Raw genomic sequence first — 20,188 nt, forward strand, 5'->3', positions numbered from 1 at the left:
TACTGTCTGTGCCCTCTTGCAAGGCAGTACTTTATCCAGTGACAGGATATTACAAAAATCCTCTGAACTTCCTCACATGCAGTTTGCTTTAACTCTTACTATTTCTAGCTGTCAGGCCTCCAGCACTTTCACAATTTTCTCCTAAATCGTCCTTTGTTTTTGTGAGGGATTTCTCGTCAACTCTTTCTTTTCCTTCTTCATTTGATTATTATAGCTGTTGTACACAGACGTTCCCCTTCTTTTCTGAAAGCTAGCATCCTCCTCTAACCTATTCACGTATTCATTTTTTTCAGATAATTTTCTACGTTTTTCATTAATTCTGTTTCTTCAGCATGCCTATTTTAAACTCCAGGTAATTTTTAACTTCAGTTGTTTGAGAAAGTGATTCACCGGCACATCCCGGTTCTGTAACCTGGTCCATCTCTGCTTCTGACACACTCGGAACCTTCCAGACATCCCAGATCCACAAATTTCATCTTGCTTTTATAATTTGCAATGTTAAGAGCTGATTCTTGACACCTAAACTGATGCTATTCCATAATTTCTTTAAGTGGCATGTTATCTGGTTAAAGAGACAGACTTGGAGATTTTATGTGGGAATATATGAAAATTGCGTAAGTACCATATTGGTATAATACTGATCTTTTGTTGTCTAATTTTAACAGATTCAGTAGCAACAGCATCTGGGCCACTGCTAGTTGAAGTTGCCAAAACTCCTGGTGCTGCTCTTGGGGTTGCACTAACTACCTCGATGTGCTGCAACAAACAGGTCATTGTCATAGACAAAATCAAATCTGCGAGTATTGCAGACAGGTGAGTGTGACAGACGGCTGACACTGCAGGTCCATACATACATTTTATTTGTACTTTGGTTTGGATTTAACTTTTCCCTTTTTTGATAAAACTGACTGAACCAGATGCTTTCAAGGTTGCAGGTCTTCAAATTAGCACTTTGTCAGATTGTTATTCCATACTACTGAGTTTAAGACTTCCAGGACACCATTTACTTCAGCTCATTCATGTAGTATTCAATGGTGTAAGCCAGCCCCCATGTAATATGCGACTGTCTACTTGCACTGTGCAACACAGTTTAGAGGTCTGCTCTATTACATGTAATGCTGTGGCGGAGATTAAGATTTTAAAAAATAACAACACACTGGGATTCTTAAAGTAAGCCCACGATATGGAACAGCTGTTAAGGGAAGTAGATGTTGAGGCTTTGCAACCTTGAAGTGTTCTTTTAGAATATATCACTCATTCTTGTGGCACAGTGAGATGGAACTCCTTATTTCTGGATTTTTTTATTGGTATTTTAGAATGCAGCTGAGGTATTAGGAAGACTGGCTTCTGTGTCTTGAAATTATTTTGCTGTAATTTTTCCACTTCATTTAAACCTTTAAATAAAACCATTTAAACCCTTAAAAAAAAAGTTAGGTATTTTTCCCCAGTGGTCTAAACCTCTGTAACAGAGCTGTGGAATCTTTTTTGGGGTGTGTGCGTGTGTGTGTGTGTATGTGTTTATACATATACAGTGTATTTCTATATACACATCTCTATCTTAAAATTCCTTAAATATTATGTTTCAGCAGCAAATTCCTCCTGCATGATCCCAGTCACCCTACCTTGTAACTCCTCTTTGACAACGGTGCTTTTGGTAGCACCCACTTGTAGCAGTGAGTCTACAGCTCCTCTGTGGGCTTTTCCCTACAGTAGAAACTTTTGAGAGTGACGGCCATTGATCCAGGGGTGTTCTCCAGTTCAATGGTGCAGGATGCTTTAATTTTCTCCCTCTGTTTTCTCCCATTTCACAGGGGGTAACCAATTAAAGGAGCTGTCCACTTGACTGGTACGTCGGGATGCTGACTGCTGTGTTTGCATTTCTCAACTCATCCAGTAGCCAGTCTCTTGAGTGCAGCAAGATTTAGCAGATAGCCCCCTCCCCACCCCACTCCTCAAGTCACCATGCTAGCCCTGGTTTCATTATTTGTTTGACTACTGCATAATGTCATCATCATTTACAGCTTTTGTACTAATAAATGTTCAAACTATAACTCAAAAAATGATGAACTGGGTGCTTGTGTGAGGGATATGTGACCAAGTTATTTGAGTCTCCTTAAGCTCTTCTCATTTTATTCAGCTGCCATTCACACACATTTTTATAGTCAGCTACCCCATTCCAGTTCTGTGAGTGATGTCTTGGCATATACTGTATTAACTGAATTGTTTTTAAGGTTTGTACAAATAGATATAAAGTCTGACCAGTGACAATGCCTACAAAACACAAATCTCTCTCGAAAAAAAAGAACACGTTCATAGTTGTCATGACCAGTTTGAAGGCAGTAAAACTCATTCTCCAAGAAAGAGCATATCTGATCATACTGAGTTTTTCCCCTTTTATGTAGATGCGGTGCATTGCATGTAGGAGACCATATTCTGTCCATTGACGGCACCAGCATGGAGTACTGTACGCTGGCAGAAGCAACGCAGTTTTTGGCTAATGCAGCGGATAATGTCAAACTTGAGATTCTTCCTCACCACCAGACACGGCTAGCACTGAAAGGCCCAGAGCATGGTAAGAGGATCTGTAGCACCAAATACCCCTTTCTTTTTCTGTCTTTTACTTTGCCTGCCCTTGCTGAATGGCCAAGAAAGCTATCGCAGCAGTTATGTCTGTAAACGTTGTTTCAGCTCCCCAGGCTGCGCTTCTGCAGTTTCTAAGAATCTCTGTGTTTTCTCGACCTTAATGTACCCTCCGAGATTCCTATGGATAGAGAGGGAAATGTTTTACTGAGAAATGGCTCTGCACACTTGTAGATGTACATAAAGACACCTGTTGACTCTACTGTTGTGGTCGTTGGGGAGGCAACTAGGTAAATTAAAGAGTAAATGAATCTCTAAATTGCTTCTTAAATTTAGAGCAGGGAGGGAGGACCACAGCCAACTTCTTTTCAGCATATTGGCTTGATTGTCTGTTTTGACCACTTAATAACACCTGTTCTCCCCTAAAATGCCTCAAAAAACACGCCACCGCCACCACCCCAGTATTTTCACTTGTTGATGGCATTATTATTTATTGCATCTTCTTTTAAAGTACTTCTGAGATTGCTTCATGGGATCATTGTCAGTGCTTATGAAAAAGGTTTGTTTGGAAGCAATTCCCTAGATCCTAGCCTTTTCCACCATATTTATTTCATACCAACATGCTTGAAGACAATGGCTTTTCATTTTCAAATCAAGTATACATAAAATGTTTTAGTATTTGCGGATGAGAGCTGCCTGTCTTGTCTTCTGACTAATCCTGAGAAAGTGGCTTAATTCACAGCATTCATAAATTCAGTCTAAAATACTACATGTTGGTGGATACCAGAGGAGTAGCAAGGGTTATCAAATACACAGAGAATAGATACCTGTGTTGCAGCATGAACCAGTGGTACCATTTTCTGAGCCTGTGGTACTGTGCTTCTGCCTCCTTTAGACCAATACAAGATTTCTGAGGCCTAGAAATGTCTGTGATGGTAAGTGTTCTTGGACGTCTATCTAAGATCTAGCCTGTCCCTGGATAAGCAATGCTGTAGTCAGCTTGTCAGAGTGGCGAATATTGAAGTAGTGGCTGAGGAGACACTGATTTCTCCTAGACCAGGGTGAACAAAAAGTAACCCTTGTGGTACCATGGTCTTCCATCATTCAGCTGCACCTCCTTCCCCTTTCTGCTTCAGCCAGTTTGAGGGGTGAGGGAGCAGGGAGCTATACTGCAGAGGAAGAATGAGGTGGAGACCAAATCGTGCAATATATTTCCCTTCTTTTCAGTTATGACAGTGCATTGCAAACAGATCTTTCATTTTGCTGAAGCAAAGATGTCACACAATTTTGGGCTGGTTAGAGAAACTTTGAAGAGTGTTTCTTTTGGGAAGATGAGTACCAGGGCCAAAGATTTTAGTAGATGATTGTATTTTACTTTTTTAAGTAAAAATTGTAGATTACTTGAAGCAGTTGGTTTCTTAACCAACATTTAAAACAAATTGATGTTATTAATGTGCTAGTCAGCTTGACCCAGTTAGATGCTAAGAAAAAGCAATGCTCTTGCCATGCCAGAGTTAAGGACTGGCCGCTACAAAATTCTATCAAGGGGATCTGCAGAAACTACCTAAGAGCGTCTTTCGGGGAGAAATCTCCCTGAGGTGATAAAGTTGTTTTCTTAAGTAAGGCAGAATAACTAGAATGTTCAAAGTCCTTCCCAGCCCCTCGCCAGGTGGTGCCACTGCAATATCATGACCAATGCGAGACGTAACATGCTTTATGGAAGCAAGTACTCTCCTGGAAACAGCCTTTCATCAGGTGTGGTATGGCCTAGATGCTGTGGAGTTGGAAAAGCTCCCTTTATGTGTCTGGGATAAGCTGAGTCATTAGGGCTGTATCTGTTGAGCTCAGTTATTGGTCTTATGGGAACATGTTAGGAATTTAAAATGGGCAGGAAAGTCAGTATATAAAATAAATTGAAATTTTAGCCCTAAAATAAAATGGAGAGCACTATAAAAGATCAGCTTTCTTTTTCATGGGTTTTTTCCTTTATACTGTGCTGCTAACATTCATTTCTCTTGCTGGTCCATTAGTTTTATGTTTGCTGTACACAACCCCGGGTTGGAATAGCTCAAATTACCACTAAATTACTACAGTTGCACACAATGGGATTTATTTTTTTTTTACAGAACTTTTGTTGAATTGGGTTTAACCTTCTACAAGCTGAGCAAACTGAATTTGTGTACTTCCCACTTTGTAGGACGTTTTTATCTCTATTCTCAGTGTGAAAATATAAAAAAAAAAAATCAAAGACTACCAGATAATTTCCTGCTGCAAGCAGTCTTTTTAATTAAACAAGGCTCACCGCAACTTAAAAATAATGAAAATCCACCTGGCCACATTGTTCTTATCAGATTTTAATTTTTACACCATAGTTAAAGTTCAGAAACCTTGCTGTCTATGCATGTAATCAAAGAGAAGGTTTCATCTAAGAAGATACGATAAGTCCGTAAGACACATGTGGTGGTATCAGGCTACTGCTGCTGTTTCTGGGACTCTCCTGGTTGATGTTTTCCAAAGTCTCTGAGGGCGCTGGCGCCGGTGCCAGTACGTGAGGCACCCCAGGGGCCCAGCACCCCTCCTGCCCCTGGCATCACACCCCACCCTCGCCTTTCTTACCTTTGTGGGGGGGGAGTGTGTGGAAACATAATTTCTTTTGATTCCAATAAGTCAGAGGCAGTCTCAGGGAGGGACGCAGGACCAGGGCAACCCAATGGAGGGCACAGAGCCAGGGCCCCCAGAGTCCCGACCACCCCGCAAGGCTGCAGGGACACAGGGGGTTGCCCTGCGCTCTCCCTTTCCTCTCCCTTCCCTGGTGGCATACATTGTAGTGACATGCAGTGGCTGTGGGTCGCAGGAGGGCTGATATGTTCATACACCTAGCAGATCGTTACTCATGAAGTGAAACCAAAGGATAGCTTTTCTTCTGGCAGTGCTTGCTGCGAGGGCTACCCATTTCGCCCCTTATTTTGCCTTGAAGTAAGATGTGAAGGCAAGGTGTGGGTTCCACCTGAACAGTCACGATTTTTGGCTACTGAAGTCCAGCATGGGATCATACGTGTCTGTAACCATTATAGGCACAGCAGGTCACAGAGAGACACAGGTAATACACGGCTCATGGGCCAAAGACTGTAACTTACGTTTCATAGTATGGGTGAATCCCTCGGTGGTTTTAAGGCAAATATTCAGTGAATAGTTCCCAGTTTGAAGTGTGCCTCTACAATTCAGCAAGGACACAGCTACGCTGAATTTAATGATGAATAGACTGTATTTAACGACGAGTGACTTTAATCATTTTCCTTTAATATTTGACACATCAACTGAAATGCTTCCCATTTTCTTGGCAAGTACTGGCCTTCACTTTTGGCATATCCCAGGCTCCCCATATGTAGATTCAGCAGTCAAGTATGGTCTCCAATTTCATTCAGAAAAGGATCATTTTAAAGTTTTGAAGATCAAGTTTTTAAAAAAACATTAAATTGCACATCCAGCTAATCAATAAGAACTCTTTTCTTTAATAAACAGGCTTTGGGATAGAGTTTTTCTACTACTGACCCAGGGAAGTTGTTTACTGCACAGAATAGCATAATGCCAACAATAGATGGTGGCAAAATTGAAATGCCAATGCAGTAAAGTGAAATGACGGGCAAGTAAACATCTCCATTCCAGGCAGTGCTATATATAGTATGTGGTTGGCCTTTTTAGTGTAGAATGCAAGCAGAGACTTACTAACCTTCAGTTAGTGCTCATATGTGATACCTTAGTATTTTCTAAGGAAGTTTGTAATCTTAGCTCCTAAAGCCAGAGTGAGATTAGAAATTGATTAAGTACTTACCTTTTATAAAACAAATAAAAAAGCAAACCAAAAAAAACCAGTCAGAAACATGTATTCTGAGAAAAAAATATGATGTCTATTCCTCAAGTTAGCACCCCCGGTAAGAAGACAAGACCAGGTTATTTATTATTTTATTTTATTTTCAATTTATTTTCATTTTTGGACTTTTTTTTGTGTGTGTGTTTGTGCAGTTCAGTTACTTTTCCCTCTTCTCTGGTCCTTTTGTTTTCTGATTTTCCATCATCCCTTCATGCGGGCAGTGAAGGTTCAAAGAAGCAGCAGGCAACTTACCTGGGATTCGTGTGCCAACAGCCACAGCAGCCTCCTCACCTACCACCATTATAACACCTACCACCCTGACCATTGCAGGATGCCAGCCTTGAAATTCCAGAAAGCGCCTCCTCAAAAAAGCCTTCGTAATGTTCCACGCTTTTTCCTGCTGACGTATTCTCTCCTCCTCTTCTTACTCCTCCTCCTTCCCCTCTTCTTTCACTCATATTTTCCCCATTTCAGACACTAAAACCTTTTCAGTTTTATGGATGCTACACTTTTTCATAGCCACGCCGAGGTTATTTCTGACATTTTATGCCTTCTCTGTAACAAGGCAACCTTTGTAGACAGGAAAAGGCTTGAAAATTCTGAATGAATCAGCTCTTCTGCTATATGAGTAGATCATTAGATTTGAGTAGTGTATATAAAGCTTGACTTTTGAATGCAAAGCATTGCTCACAAATCTTTTGTCAGAAATTACCTACTACAAAAAGGCATTTCTAAAACTGGTGTATCTAGGCATATTGATCTGCATTGGTTCATGGATGTGTGTTGACAAATTTAATTTAATGCGCTTTGCCTGAAATAAGTTGTATACTATGAATGTACTATTTTTTATCTACAGTATCTTTATTACCTTCCAGCAGGTATTTTCATGAAATGCTGGCTATACTTTTACCTACGGTCACCTATGTGGTTTAATGTCTTTGTTACTGGAAACACACAAACCATTCCTGTGCATCATACACATTGTTTGATCTGTTGATGAGTTATAGATGTGCCGCACTCTTCCGTGGAGACTGAGTGCTGTTTGCCAAGTGTTTGATTTCTTACAGCAGCTTTGGTGTCTTCATCCTTCTCTCCTACCTCCATGAGTGCATACAGCCTGAGTTCCCTGAACATGGGGACATTACCTCGCAGCCTCTACTCCACCAGCCCACGTGGGACAATGATGAGGCGGAAGATGAAAAAGAAGGACTTCAAAAGCTCCTGTAGGTGGTAACAGCATTTGCTCAAAATGTGCAGTGAATGGGTGAAAGAGGGGGAAGATACAGAAAAAAGGTACAAAGTGCCTTAATTAATATATATACACACACTAGGCAGAAGAGAGAACAATTGGAGTTCGTGTTAGTTGTAGGGAAACATCAGCATTAAAATACTTGTCCAGTGCTACAATGAGATGAGTAGAGGCCATGCAGCTTAACTATCTCATGTGAAATATATAAAGCAATGTTTTCTTCAGACAATTCTGGAAGAGTTTGTTATACCGTTAGTGAAGTGATTTTCAAATTCCCTTTTCCACTCTTGCTGTTTCCATCAGGGAATAGAATTCATAGCTGAGTAGTCAAAAACAGATTGCTGGTAAGCTCAACCAACTATCACATTACAGAAGGAGAAGAGCTTGCCACAGTACCTCCTAGGTAGTTTTAATGTTTACATCTACACCATAACCTGCACAGTCATTTTTGTGAGGAAGAGTGACAAATAACAGCAAAGACTAAATAGCCTTCTTTCTGACTACTCTCTGGAATTCAAAGCATGGATTTCCCGTGAGTCAGTAATTTCCCAAGCCAGGGTAGATATATTTCAGGCTGTTCCACTTTGCATATTGCTGGGCCGGAGAGTATGGCTGCATCAGCACTTTGTTTCCCAGACTCCATGTAAGTGCCACCTCTCCTTTTGGCTTGTCCATCTTTGTGTGGTCCTCAGCAGCTCAGTTCCTCCAGAGCAGGGAGGTGAGAACTGCTCTCTAAATCATCCGCTCTGGCTAATAATGCTCACAGGTCGGCTCTGGAAAAAACGAACTGATGTGCATCACAGTGCTGCTGCCTGTATTAACGATTTCCCATGGTCATATAGCAAAAGCGGAGCAAACCAGCAGCCTCCAACTAAAGCCAGTCACTGTGCAGTTGTGAGAAAACATTTGAGAAAGGAACTGAGGTTTTGCTTTCTTGCAGTTTTTTGTTGTTTCCATGTTCTTTTTTTTTAAAGCAAGTATTTTTACATAACATTTGCCTGAAAGTGCATTTCTGGTTTTTAATCTGTTCAGCCATTTTTTACAGCTCATTTATTGACATGTTAGCTTTTAATGCATTCTTTTGGGTCATGGGGAGATAGTGTGTCCATCCATGCTATGGTATCACTAGGGGTCCAGCTCTTAGGTGTCCTCATGTGCACGTGAGAAACAGTAGTAATGTTATACTAATAGTAATTGTTTTGAATAGTAAAATAATGCAGATGCAAAAAATAGTTCTTTGATTGTACTATATTATAACTGTTCCATCCAAAAAAGGACTGCAATCCTGCAAAGCTAATCCTGTTACGTATCTTAGAGACAGCTGTTACTTGTTAAATTTTTCAGATATTTTTCTTTCAAGGAAGCCTTGCCCTTGAAATTTGCTGTCCTGCAAAAGCTCAAAACAAGACCAGTGACATTAGATTTAAATGGGACAGTTACATAAGCACTGTAGCTCACCTGAAAGATTCCTCAAGTCAGAAGGCCCTGGGGATGACGGGCTGCTGTGATTAAACAAATCTCCAACCAGGAGGAATTGGGATGAGGCTTTGTTGTGGGGTAGTTTATACACATTTGCATGGTGAGGTCTGGATATAATGCATTACAAAATATGTGGAACTGGCCCCATCACTGACTGAGTCTGTGCCTCATTATGAACAGTGACTGCATCAGCAACCGTGAATCAGAACTGGCTGGCCAGCCACGCTTGCTGGCACTTTCTGTGAGCTTGCTTTTCAGCCCATGCCAAGTTCCTTACTCCTGTGGCTAGACTTACACCCATAGTTGTGACTGCATTAACAGCCAACATAAGAGACCCACACTGGACTGAATGTGCTAGAAGTGACCGTTGTAGAGAGTGGTCCTGTACCCTTTCACCATCCATCAACAGGGCTTGGAAAACCTTGCCTCTCTCCCTTTGTGTGGGAGACTCATGAGAACCAGGTAGCATCAACAGCTGTCCTTTTTGTAGAAAAGGAATAGCGCACTCTCTTGATTTTAGTGTGATTTATTTTTTTTAATCCAATGGGATTATTTGAGGGTTTTATTATTGTAACTTTTAATAAATCTTTTAGGAATGTCATTCGGGAAGAAAAGGGTGTAGTGGTGAAGGGTGCCATAAAGTTTACAATACCGTTTGTTTAGAAAAAGCTGCATAACTTAATGTGATCATGCCAAAATTCATGATGAAGTGTGATGGTACAATGGGTTACAAGACTTTTATGGCCATGATTTTACAATCATTGCGTTAGTTACATAGATCTTTCCAAACATGTGGCTGTAAAAATTGAAGGTATGCCCTGCTGTCACGAGCTTTATTTATGCCACTTGTTTTCAATTTTTATTCTTTCTCTGCTTGTTTGTTTGTTTGTTTGTTTGAAAGTATGGTATTCATTGTGGACACACTTAGATTATTGCTTGGTTAAAGTTTAAATCCTGAAGCACTTTGTAATAGGTCCATATTAGTACTTGAAAGTGAGACATAATTTTATACCAACTTACTTGATAGTTACTAGGGCTGCACATCTGGTAGAAATTAGAGAGGGTTTTAGACATACACGGGTGCTGTTTTCTCAGCACATCCAAGCTAGCAGCTACCAGGAAGAATAGTGTATGTTTTGCAGTTTCTCAGAAGTCAGAGCAGGAGACTGCAGGCATAATAATCCATATACGTACCTTTAAATACATCTTGCTCTGCTTCTCATACGGCTGCAGGAATAAGAGTAACAAGTACATAATCTTCAAATTCAGGATTATTATTTACATAACTGCAGAGCATATAGTAAACCAGCCCCCATGACTGTTGCTAAGAGTTGGATGAAAACTATTGCAAGTATGCTAAAATGTACCCCTAGCAGTAGCAGCCAGGGTTCACTGAAACTACATATACATCCATACCCCCTTTTAAAATCAATAACGCTGCCTTCTGGCCTGTAAAACTTTGAATCCGTCAAGCAGCCAAAAAAATGACAGTGTTTCTTGCTGTAATTGTTGTTGAGTTACAAACCCCAACACGCTCTAAGTCATGGGTTTGGGTACCTGTGACATTTTATACAGGCTTAGCAGACAGCTAGTGTTACATGATTCTCATCTCTGCTTTTCTTGTTCCTGTTTCATTTTGTTTTGGAATGGGGGGAGTTCCTAACTGTCTCTTTTCAGTATCCACATCGTAAAAATATTTATCAGAGTGAGTTTTAAATCACACAAATGGTGACTTAATTTCCCAGTGAATTAAAACCTCAGCTGTCCTAAAAGTTGAAATAAATGTTGTGAGACCTTCAGGTTCCTGGTAGGGCATTAGATAAAGAGTAAGAAGGTTACAGAGTTAGCTAGATGCCTGCTGCACTGGGGGGATGGACACATAAGTGATGGGAAAGATACGGTTAACAAGTAATTAATTGTATGACTTAAAGAAAGGGGAAATGGAACTTTTCTGAGCTTGGATGCCCTAAATTTAGACATTTCTAGAAGGTGTGTTAGGGCATCTGGTACTATATTAACTTTGAATTTATCTGGTTTAGTCATATTTTAGCCTTTGCCGTGCTGAGGGCTGGAGAAACCTATTTCTCACAAGCAATAAACACTAAAGCTGGTGGGCATTTCTAAGAACAGATTACTACTATTTTAATTTGGGTATGAACATTTCTTACTGAGTCCAGATAAAAGAAACAGTAAGAAGGAAGCTGTTGAGAAACGGAAATAATACACAGTTCTTAGAAAGGAAAACTACAAAAAGATATGAGTGACAATTCACAGTAATTTAGAAGCCAGTTTCAGAGTTGAAAGGAGCTTTGCTGGGAGAAAACAGAAACTCAAGAGGTTTTTGGCAAGTGAAACGTTTGCAACAACTGTCATTGCCAACTGTACCACATTAATCAGATTTTATACTAAATATTTCACAGCAAAAGGCTAATGCTTGTAGCCCCAACATGCGGGGAATACTTAGACAACCTCTGACATCTTTGTACAGCTGTTCCAATATTATCTATATTGTAAAAACAAGAACTAATTGTTTCCCAGATCTAAAAAAAAAAATTCACAGTTAAACAGTCCCTCAGATAAACCATGAACTTTTATCTAATTTTTAGTAGCAATTGCAGGCAGAAATGGGTCTTGAAGGAAATTAGAGGTGGAGAGGTAATGGCTTATAACCTATAAATATGATGTATAAAAATGGCTTATAAATCTGTAAATAAATTTATAACATGAAAACATCCCAAATCCCTGACGTTGGAGGATTATTGTAACTTTACTGGTCTGAACAGGAATTGAAAAACTCCAGCTGTCTGTGTATGACATAACGAAAGACAGTAGTTTGTCACTGGGGGAATTCGAACAATTATACAATCGACATTTAGGCAGAGATCAAGCAGTCTCCTTCTTTCAAAGGTAATTGCATTGAATCTCAATGTTGGTTGTATCTCCATTTGTTCTGTAATGTGTCCTATTCAGAACAAGAGTGAGAACAGTGGGTGTAAATCAGGAGTACAGAAGTAGCTGCCTGTGTTTATCACAAAAGAATCCCCCAGTTCCTCTGAGAGACACCAAAGAACTTTTTTCCTCACAGTCTCTTGAGATATACTGGTTGCTAAAACAGAGAGGTTTGTTCAGCTTGCTTATACTACCCAGTTAGCCTGACAAATTGCTGATGTGTAGTAAACATGCAAAGGAAGGCATCCTTATTTCTTGCAAGCAAGCCTGGGCCATGTGCTTTGTTGCTAATAGCAATGCATTGCTGTGAGATGTTCAAAAGAGTTTGTGGGAATCAGCTTGAATAATAGCTGGGCTTGCGCCTCTTAATTCCCTTAGCTGCTGTGAAAAATCTGCTCATCCACGCCTCAAACCTAATGCAAACAGAATTTAAGAATGTTCTGAGATTTTTGGGGTGGGGGTGTCAAACACATTTGTTTTACTCACTGTAAGAACTATCTTTTTGCATTCTAACATACAACCAGATGTTTTCTATTCTCTTGTATGTCAAAACCATTTATACATAATTTATAAACTTCAGTCTAAATTGACTTTAAAAGAGATGTTTTGTTGACTATGTTTATCGTACACATCAATTTTCTCAAAAAGCTATGGAATTTCTGCCGTGTTTGAATGTCTTTCCTCTTGGTCTGCTTTGTTTTATAGTGTCTTTAGCCTCTAGCACTGTTGGTTTGGCTGGGCAGGTCGTCCACACTGAAACCACAGAAGTAGTGCTGACTGCTGACCCCATAGTCGGGTTTGGGATACAGCTCCAGGGTAGCGTGTTTGCTACTGAGACCTTGTCTTCTCCACCTCTCATTTCCTATATCGAGTCTGACAGTCCGGCAGAAAGGTGAGGTTCTTTCAGCTGACTGCTGAGTGTGTTCTGGTGGGCATTCCCTGGGGTTCTTGAGGCTTGTTGCTTTTCATTTGTGACAAATTGCAGGGCCTTGCTCAGTGGAAGTGTGGCAGGTAGTAAACTGTTCTGACAATGATATTTCATGTGCTTGATCAGCTATAAGAAGAATGACAAGCACCAGTGTTTTTATCACCCAGAGTCCTCCAGCAGGAGACTGGAAGCTATATTCATGCAAAAGCAAAAAAAAAAAAAAAAAAAAATCAGAAACATCACTGAAGTCAAAATAGTGATAATCCAATGTGCAATGGCAGAGGCCATGTCCCCCTCTGTTCAGTTTTGGTATAGAACCAAATCTTAGGGAGTATCAGAATTTTGACTTAGTAATGATTTCATTGCAGCATTTCAGTTGCATTTGTATGCTTCTGTACATCTTCAGTCATGGCATGAGAACTATAGTAGCTGCATAGGCAAGTGCTAACTGCCATTACAGAGCTGCAACACCTGTAGCCCAGAGGCAGGGGTGATGCCCAAGGATGGAGTGGAGGCATGAAGGCTGTGCCCCTTCTTCCTGGGTCCCAGAACCTAGAGAGCACAGTCCATGCTGGGAGTGCTTGGTAGTGTCTTGGTGCAAAGGGGCAGCAGCAGCTTTTGTCCCTCTCTGTGCCTGGGTGGCCTGTTGAGCTGCTGTGCCACACTTCCCCTTCAAGGCTAAGCTGAATGTGTTTAATATTGCTGGTTCTGGTAACATGCACATCTGATGGTTGTTTTGTATCATTGTGTACCAAGGTGTGGGGTGCTGCAGATAGGAGACAGAATAGTGGCAATAAACGGGATCCCGACAGAAGACAGCACGTTTGATGAGGCCAATCAACTGCTCAGAGACTCCTCTATCACCAACAAGGTCACTTTGGAAATAGAATTTGATGTTGCAGGTATGAATGTGCTGTTATTCTGTCTTGCAAGAAAAGTGAAGGAATAAATCCCAAGTACATTCTCACATATACACCATTCAGTTTTCTAGTGACCTGTCTGAAATGTGTCTTTTTGTACAGCTTGCTCATTTCATCTAGCCCTGCAGTGTGCTTCAGAACGCAAACAGAAATGACAAGTCCTGTAATAAGGTCTGGTGACAGTCCCTCCTCTGAGTTATTTCCAGACATTTTTTCTGCCCTGAGATAGAAATACTCTGCTGAGCAGAGACAATTCCTCTACAGGCCAGCTAATGAAATGTTTTACTAGACAGAAAAGGATTATAAAAGGGTGGATAAGCAGAAAACTCTGAGGAGTTTCACTTACAGTATCTCAAATCAACAATCTAAATAAAATAATAGAAACTGAATTAATAAAAGCCAGAAAAATAACTGTTAACGTTGCTGCTGAGTCTTTACTATTACTCATGGATTTCCTTTCTTCTGTAATGTGCTTAAGCATACAGAATACACCTATAAAATCACAAAATGTGTAAACCAAACAAGAACACCTTATGTATGTGCACTACTCCACTATTTAAATAATAAAAACTTTTAAGACTTCATCTGACAGTAGCTCTGAAGTCATGACAATGTCAGATGTTCTGTATTTTGCATAGTGTGATTATTGTTAATGGTGTTATAAATCGTGATATCAAAAGCAGGCTAAAGGTTCCTAGAGCAATTCTGTATAAACTTTAGTATGCATGCAACTAGTATAATGTTAAAAAAAAAAAAAGGCCAAGTACAATATGTACATTCATGTACCTAGGAAATATTAAAAAATAAGAAAACCAAATAATGAGAAAGTAATTTACATACACCTGAAGTCACATGTATTTCAATCCCTGGACTTGTTTGTGCTGTTCCCGTTTGCTCCATGACAGCAAACTCATACTCATAGTTAGACACCTCTGCCACATGTATGTTTAAATGCTTCCATAGCTGTAATTTCAATCATTTTCAAGCCAAGGCTGAAACTTTTGGAAGCTGTGATGCCAAAAGTCAGCATTCAAATACAGTGCTGTTTATTCCAATTTTTTTTGCCTTCAGCTCCAAGCACTTCTCAGTTAGTGATGTTTTGTTTCCTTTTCTTCCTAGTAGAAATAAAATCCATGGCAGTTACCTTAGTGGATAGTTTAAAAAGTGTTAGACCTACAGCAAAAAAGGCCTGAATTCCTAAAGACTTGATCTCCTGTACTTTTAATTAAAAGTTATCTGCCAGCACTAAAATTTTCATGTGTGATCACAGAACTTGCATATGAGCTAAAAACCTGCAGTCTCAGCTGGCTGCTGGCCCATGCAATCTTCATAAATTCAGTTAAATCTTAAAAAAAGTTGAGTTACCATGAAATTACCCATAGAGGTATAAATCATACTTCATATGTCCTACTTCCTTCACTTCTGTGAAACGCAGCACTTGTGTTGCATCTGTGGTTTGTGATGCTGATGGGATTTCATCAACTTACACGTATAGTGTAAATACATGCAGTTGGAGTTGCTGTGCCTTAACAAATTATCTAATACTTTAAATATTTTTTTATAGAATCAGTTATACCAAGCAGTGGAACATTTCATGTAAAACTACCAAAGAAGCATAATGTGGAACTTGGCATCACCATAAGTTGTAAGTGAAAATACTTATTTTTAAGACCACATTTATGGGATAATCTGCAGGTAACAAGTCCTGTAGCTATAGACTCATGTTTGTTTTGGTATAAACTTCTTTTTCCTTTTTCTTGAAAGGGATGATTAGCAGTGCTCTGTCTCTGGTGAAATACCATCCTGTAACAGATTTATACTCCCCTTCAAGTAGTTAAAGAAGCCAGAAGTTCACCAGCCTAAAGCTTGACCTATTCCTTCATGCATAGCACATACTTCACTCCCATTAAAATTCTTCAGGGAAAAGAAAAAATGATAAAAGTAGTTAATAGAATTAGGCCCATCCAAAAGTATTTCCATAGCTGGGAAGTTTAAGGCAAAGTCTGTCCTGGTCTCCCACAGGCTCTTGAACAGAATCCCGCTGAACTCAAGGGTTCTCATAGGGATGAGGATCCACATACATGGAGTTAGTTTCTGCTTCAGCATGCAGAGTCTGAAGATACATCCTCAGCCTGTAGAACTAGTGGGCAGTCCTAAATGTGCAGGTCACATAGCAAAATCCCCTTTCACTAGGGTTTTCAGGGATTGCTAAAGAAGATAACCAGGGTCTGCATTAGTCTATTTCTCAACAAGTATTTATTACTGTTGTTTGAAATCAAAGTGTTTCTATACTTCTTTATTTTGGGAGCAGACAGTAAACACTGTGTTAGGACTGGATTTTGATGAGGTAAAGTCCAGCATGCCGAGTCCAGCCCTTGATGGAAGGAAGAGCAATCCGTATCAGAGTTAATGGGCTTGTCTTTAATGTACTTAACAACAGTGCAGAATCTGGTCTCATCAGAATTAACATTCCTTTATGGTTGTGGCCTCAGACTATTAGTCTTTCTTTGGAATTACTCATGTGTCTCAGGGGAAGATTGTGCTTATATTCACAAAGCTTTTACCAGCACAATGGAATAAGGTTAATCAAAAGTACAGCAGGGAATTCAGTGCTAAGAATTACATCTGAGGAACAAATGAGAGACACGGCAAGCCTGTTCGCTTGCATTGCACACTTGAATGAGTAGTTGTCGGACTCTGTAAGATGTAATGTGATGCTTGAAGCAAAATCATAGGTCTACATGTATTGGTGCAAATGAAAATATTGAGAAATGAGAAAACCTGCAGAGAAGCTGTTCTATTTAAATGTTATTCTTCGGATTGGTAATGGTTTGTAGGATTATTGTAAAAATATGGTCTTCCTAGTAATTTGATTTGTGCTGCTTTTTGGAATTCAGACATCTTGTACTTTTTTTTCTGTCTGTAGGAGTAAACTTTGAATGGGAAGCTAATGTTCTTGGGATTTAGTATTAAGCAATCCTCTTCCAAACTCTGCATACCTTCCTGACTTGGAACTTAATTCCAGAAGGTGGTACTTTATGAAATTAGTGCTTTATACAATCAGGGTGACACCTGGTTGGTCTTAGCTCTCCTCCTCTGAGTATACTGCAGTATCTTTAGTACTTAAATTAAATGACCTGTTATATATATAATAATCCCACTTATTAGTAGTATTTAAAGCATGTGAAATGTGTCTAGGATTAATTATTTATTTGATTTGAAAGGATTTATAGTAATACTGAAAGTTTGTATATTTGCTTGGTAGAACTTTTGAATTGCTGCATTTCATGGTTGCTTTTCAGTGCTTTGGTCTGTCCTACCTAATTAACTTCTAAATGAGGCAGTGTGATTTGAAGAATAGAAGTGTTTTATATTCACTTTGTCAGGTTTTTGTCAGGGCTTTTTAGCACATTACCATGCCATTCATTACTGATACTGCCAGAAAGCTGTATGATTTCTTTTCAAAAACAAATACTAAGGAAAACTCGGCAGAGTTGGGATATGACCAGTCTTAAACAAGGGTGATTGAGAAAATGAGGTTTATTCACTTTTGGGCTTGATCTGTTTAAGTGCTAGAGACCTGTTTCATCCCCTCTCTTCACAAGGTAGTGGGGTTAATGATGAGTGAGAAGGTGCTGTCTCTATAAAAACATTACAGAGAAATGCCTGTCTTGCTTTCCATATCCCCAGTTTAGTTTGGGATTTGGATGAGAAAGTCAGGAAATGACCTGACGTGACAGACAAGACAGCCGTTTTTGGTCAGAAGGGAAACATAAGCCTCACCTCAGGTTGGCACCTGAATATATACCTGTTTTTAAGTCCAAGAGTCTCCTAAGTCAGCTGTTAGAAGGCAAACATCCTGGAAGAGGAATTTAGTTTTCTTTCTTTGTGTAGTTTTCCTTGGTAATAACCACCAAGTGTGCCTGCATGGAATTACAGCCAAGTACTTGAAGGGATATCTGAGGTGACATACAACTCTTTCGACACTTAAGCTAATTCATGGTCTTTGAAAAACATGACATGTAATAGGGTAAGTGACTAAGCTTCTCTTAGTTTCAGATCTATTAATGAAAGAAAAAAAGCAAAACAAGAAAAATTTCAAAATCTCCTTAGACAGAAGAAAGCCCTAGAAAGTCAGACAGAAGCAAGTTTCATGAGCGTCATTATTAATGTTAATACAGGCACTGAATTTTGGATAGTGCACGGCAGTTACCTTGCAATGTGCTGGCCTTGCCCCTTGCTGCCTTCACACACGTACTGGACTTCTGTCATCCTTCTCTTATCTCTGCAGTATCTTTCTAATCTTCCCATTAACAGCTACTTACACTCAATAAAGACCTGATTTCATAGTTTGCAAGTATAAGTGACTATATATTTCATACTTCATTTTCATCATTTTCACACCCAGTTACCTGGTTGGAGCAATTAGAATGTCTGAGTTCTTATAATTATATAATCCAAATAAAGCATGACGCAGCAGTGTCTGTGTGTGATTATGGTTTTATAACAGAACCAGTCCCTGGAAGAAGGATGGCTTTCAAGTAGATCCAGTAGTGTTCAAATCTATTTCAATTTATTTGCCAGTGACATTGATTTTAGACCATGTAATGGAATATAGATTTTTTTTTTTTTTCAAAAGGTACATTTCTGTGCCACTAGCTACTTTATCATAGACTAATATTTTTTAAATACATTGAATGAAGTCTGAGAAAATGACTTACTAGTACAGTCTGGTAATTGCAGTTAACAGCCCTTTTTTTTCCCTTGTCTGTCTTTCTTAAGTAAGATTCTAATATCCTTACTGGTAATGAACTGCAGCACCTTGTTTCATAAATAATCTCTCTGAAGCTAATGGTATTACTCAAGGAAAAGAAACTGCAAAGCTGTTAAGAATATCAGAATTTCACCCAAACGATCGTCAGTTCTTCTAAAGTCATTTTACTAGCAGCTATACTGTAGTCTGCTTTATTGCTTTCTTATTTCATCAGAAACAAGCTACGTAAATATCTACAGATATTTAGCGTTAACTATGAGAACTTACTTTCTAAAGCATGTTTCTGTATATTTTGAGATTTCATCTAGCAAACCCAAATTCATTTTGCAATGTTATAAGTAATTATTTTCAAGATGGGGCCTGAAGAATCAGGTTTCTCAGCTGCTCCACATGTACCAATACTTAAGGAACAAAACAGCTACATCAGTCTAATTTTAAAAAGCTCTTTTATCTGTTTAGTAATCATCATATTTTTAGAAAGCCTAGTAGCTGTAAAGTAGCATTGTGGATAAGTGGACTGACTTTGTCCATCCCATGAGCATTTTCCTCTGCTTGTTCAGTTTGTTCAGAGTTTGACTGAACTCTAAAACTTGAAGCCAGGCTGATTCTAGTGAGTGAGTTTGGGATAGGTGGTAAGTGCAACGTCCACCCCAAAACTTTGTCTTTTTTCTTTGGGTTAGTAAGCAATTAAGAAAGCAGGGCTGTTTGAGGTTGGTGGGGGTTTTAACCTAATGATCTACAAAACTGACAGCACATCACTGAACTTGCTTTTAGGGGATAGGCAGGGGAAGTGTGTCTTTACTAGTAGAAGTTGTGTAGGGGCCTGGGACAGAGACCTAGGATCACAGAATAATTTAAAGAGAGAGAATGAACAGCTTGCTAAAGATCAGCCTTCCAGTTGCAACACTAAATTTAATACCTGGACAACTTTATGCACCCTTCAGTCCACTTCTAGTTCATCGTACAGACTGTGTAAGTTCTCTACAAAAGCTCAATAGTAGGTAGACTAATAGCTGGACCAGGGAGGAGAAAAGATGAGATCTTCAGTGGACAAGCAGAATGGGACAAGGAGAGAAAATGAGTGGAGAGCCGTAACAGGGAGACAGCAGACGAGGGGAGAGGCTGAGGTGTGATCAGGAGTAGGGGAAGCTGGGACCTGAACAAGAAGGCTGGACATGGGTGAGTGGTACAGTCCTTTGGTTTTAATTACTACTTAAAACCAAAAATAAGTGAAGCATAGAAATGGAGACTTAAAGCTGTACAGTCTCACTTCAAACTTGTGTTAATTCTTGAGGATATCTTGTTTTAATTAAGGGGTCAAATACTGCTTTCTCACTGGGACTCTTGCTTCTCTGCTCTCTGGGGTGTGTATACAGTGGTGTGTATCAAAGGGGATGGGGCCTGCGTAATGAATGAGGTGAAGGATTGTAGAAAGAAA

General features: G+C 39.5%; 1 protein-coding gene across 11 annotated transcripts in view; it reads left to right on the top strand.

The window, feature by feature from the left end:
* GRIP1 (glutamate receptor interacting protein 1) overlaps positions 1 to 20,188 on the top strand; it is a 330,769-nt gene that overhangs the window by 277,005 nt on the left and 33,576 nt on the right. For 6 of the 11 annotated variants that reach the window (XM_037389516.1, XM_037389512.1, XM_037389514.1 and 3 more), the window contains 6 exons: positions 666 to 813; positions 2,403 to 2,572; positions 7,519 to 7,674; positions 12,834 to 13,020; positions 13,813 to 13,958; positions 15,541 to 15,621. In XM_037389516.1, coding sequence (XP_037245413.1) covers positions 666 to 813; positions 2,403 to 2,572; positions 7,519 to 7,674; positions 12,834 to 13,020; positions 13,813 to 13,958; positions 15,541 to 15,621 — 888 coding nt within the window. Of the gene's footprint in view, positions 1 to 665; positions 814 to 2,402; positions 2,573 to 6,672; positions 6,829 to 7,518; positions 7,675 to 12,833; positions 13,021 to 13,812; positions 13,959 to 15,540; positions 15,622 to 20,188 lie in introns of all 11 variants that reach the window. The other 5 variants (XM_037389513.1, XM_037389523.1, XM_037389521.1 and 2 more) reach the window with 4 other exon arrangements.

The sequence above is a fragment of the Falco rusticolus genome, chromosome 5 (genome assembly GCF_015220075.1).
Source record: "Falco rusticolus isolate bFalRus1 chromosome 5, bFalRus1.pri, whole genome shotgun sequence".
NCBI classification, from domain to species: Eukaryota; Metazoa; Chordata; class Aves; order Falconiformes; family Falconidae; genus Falco; species Falco rusticolus.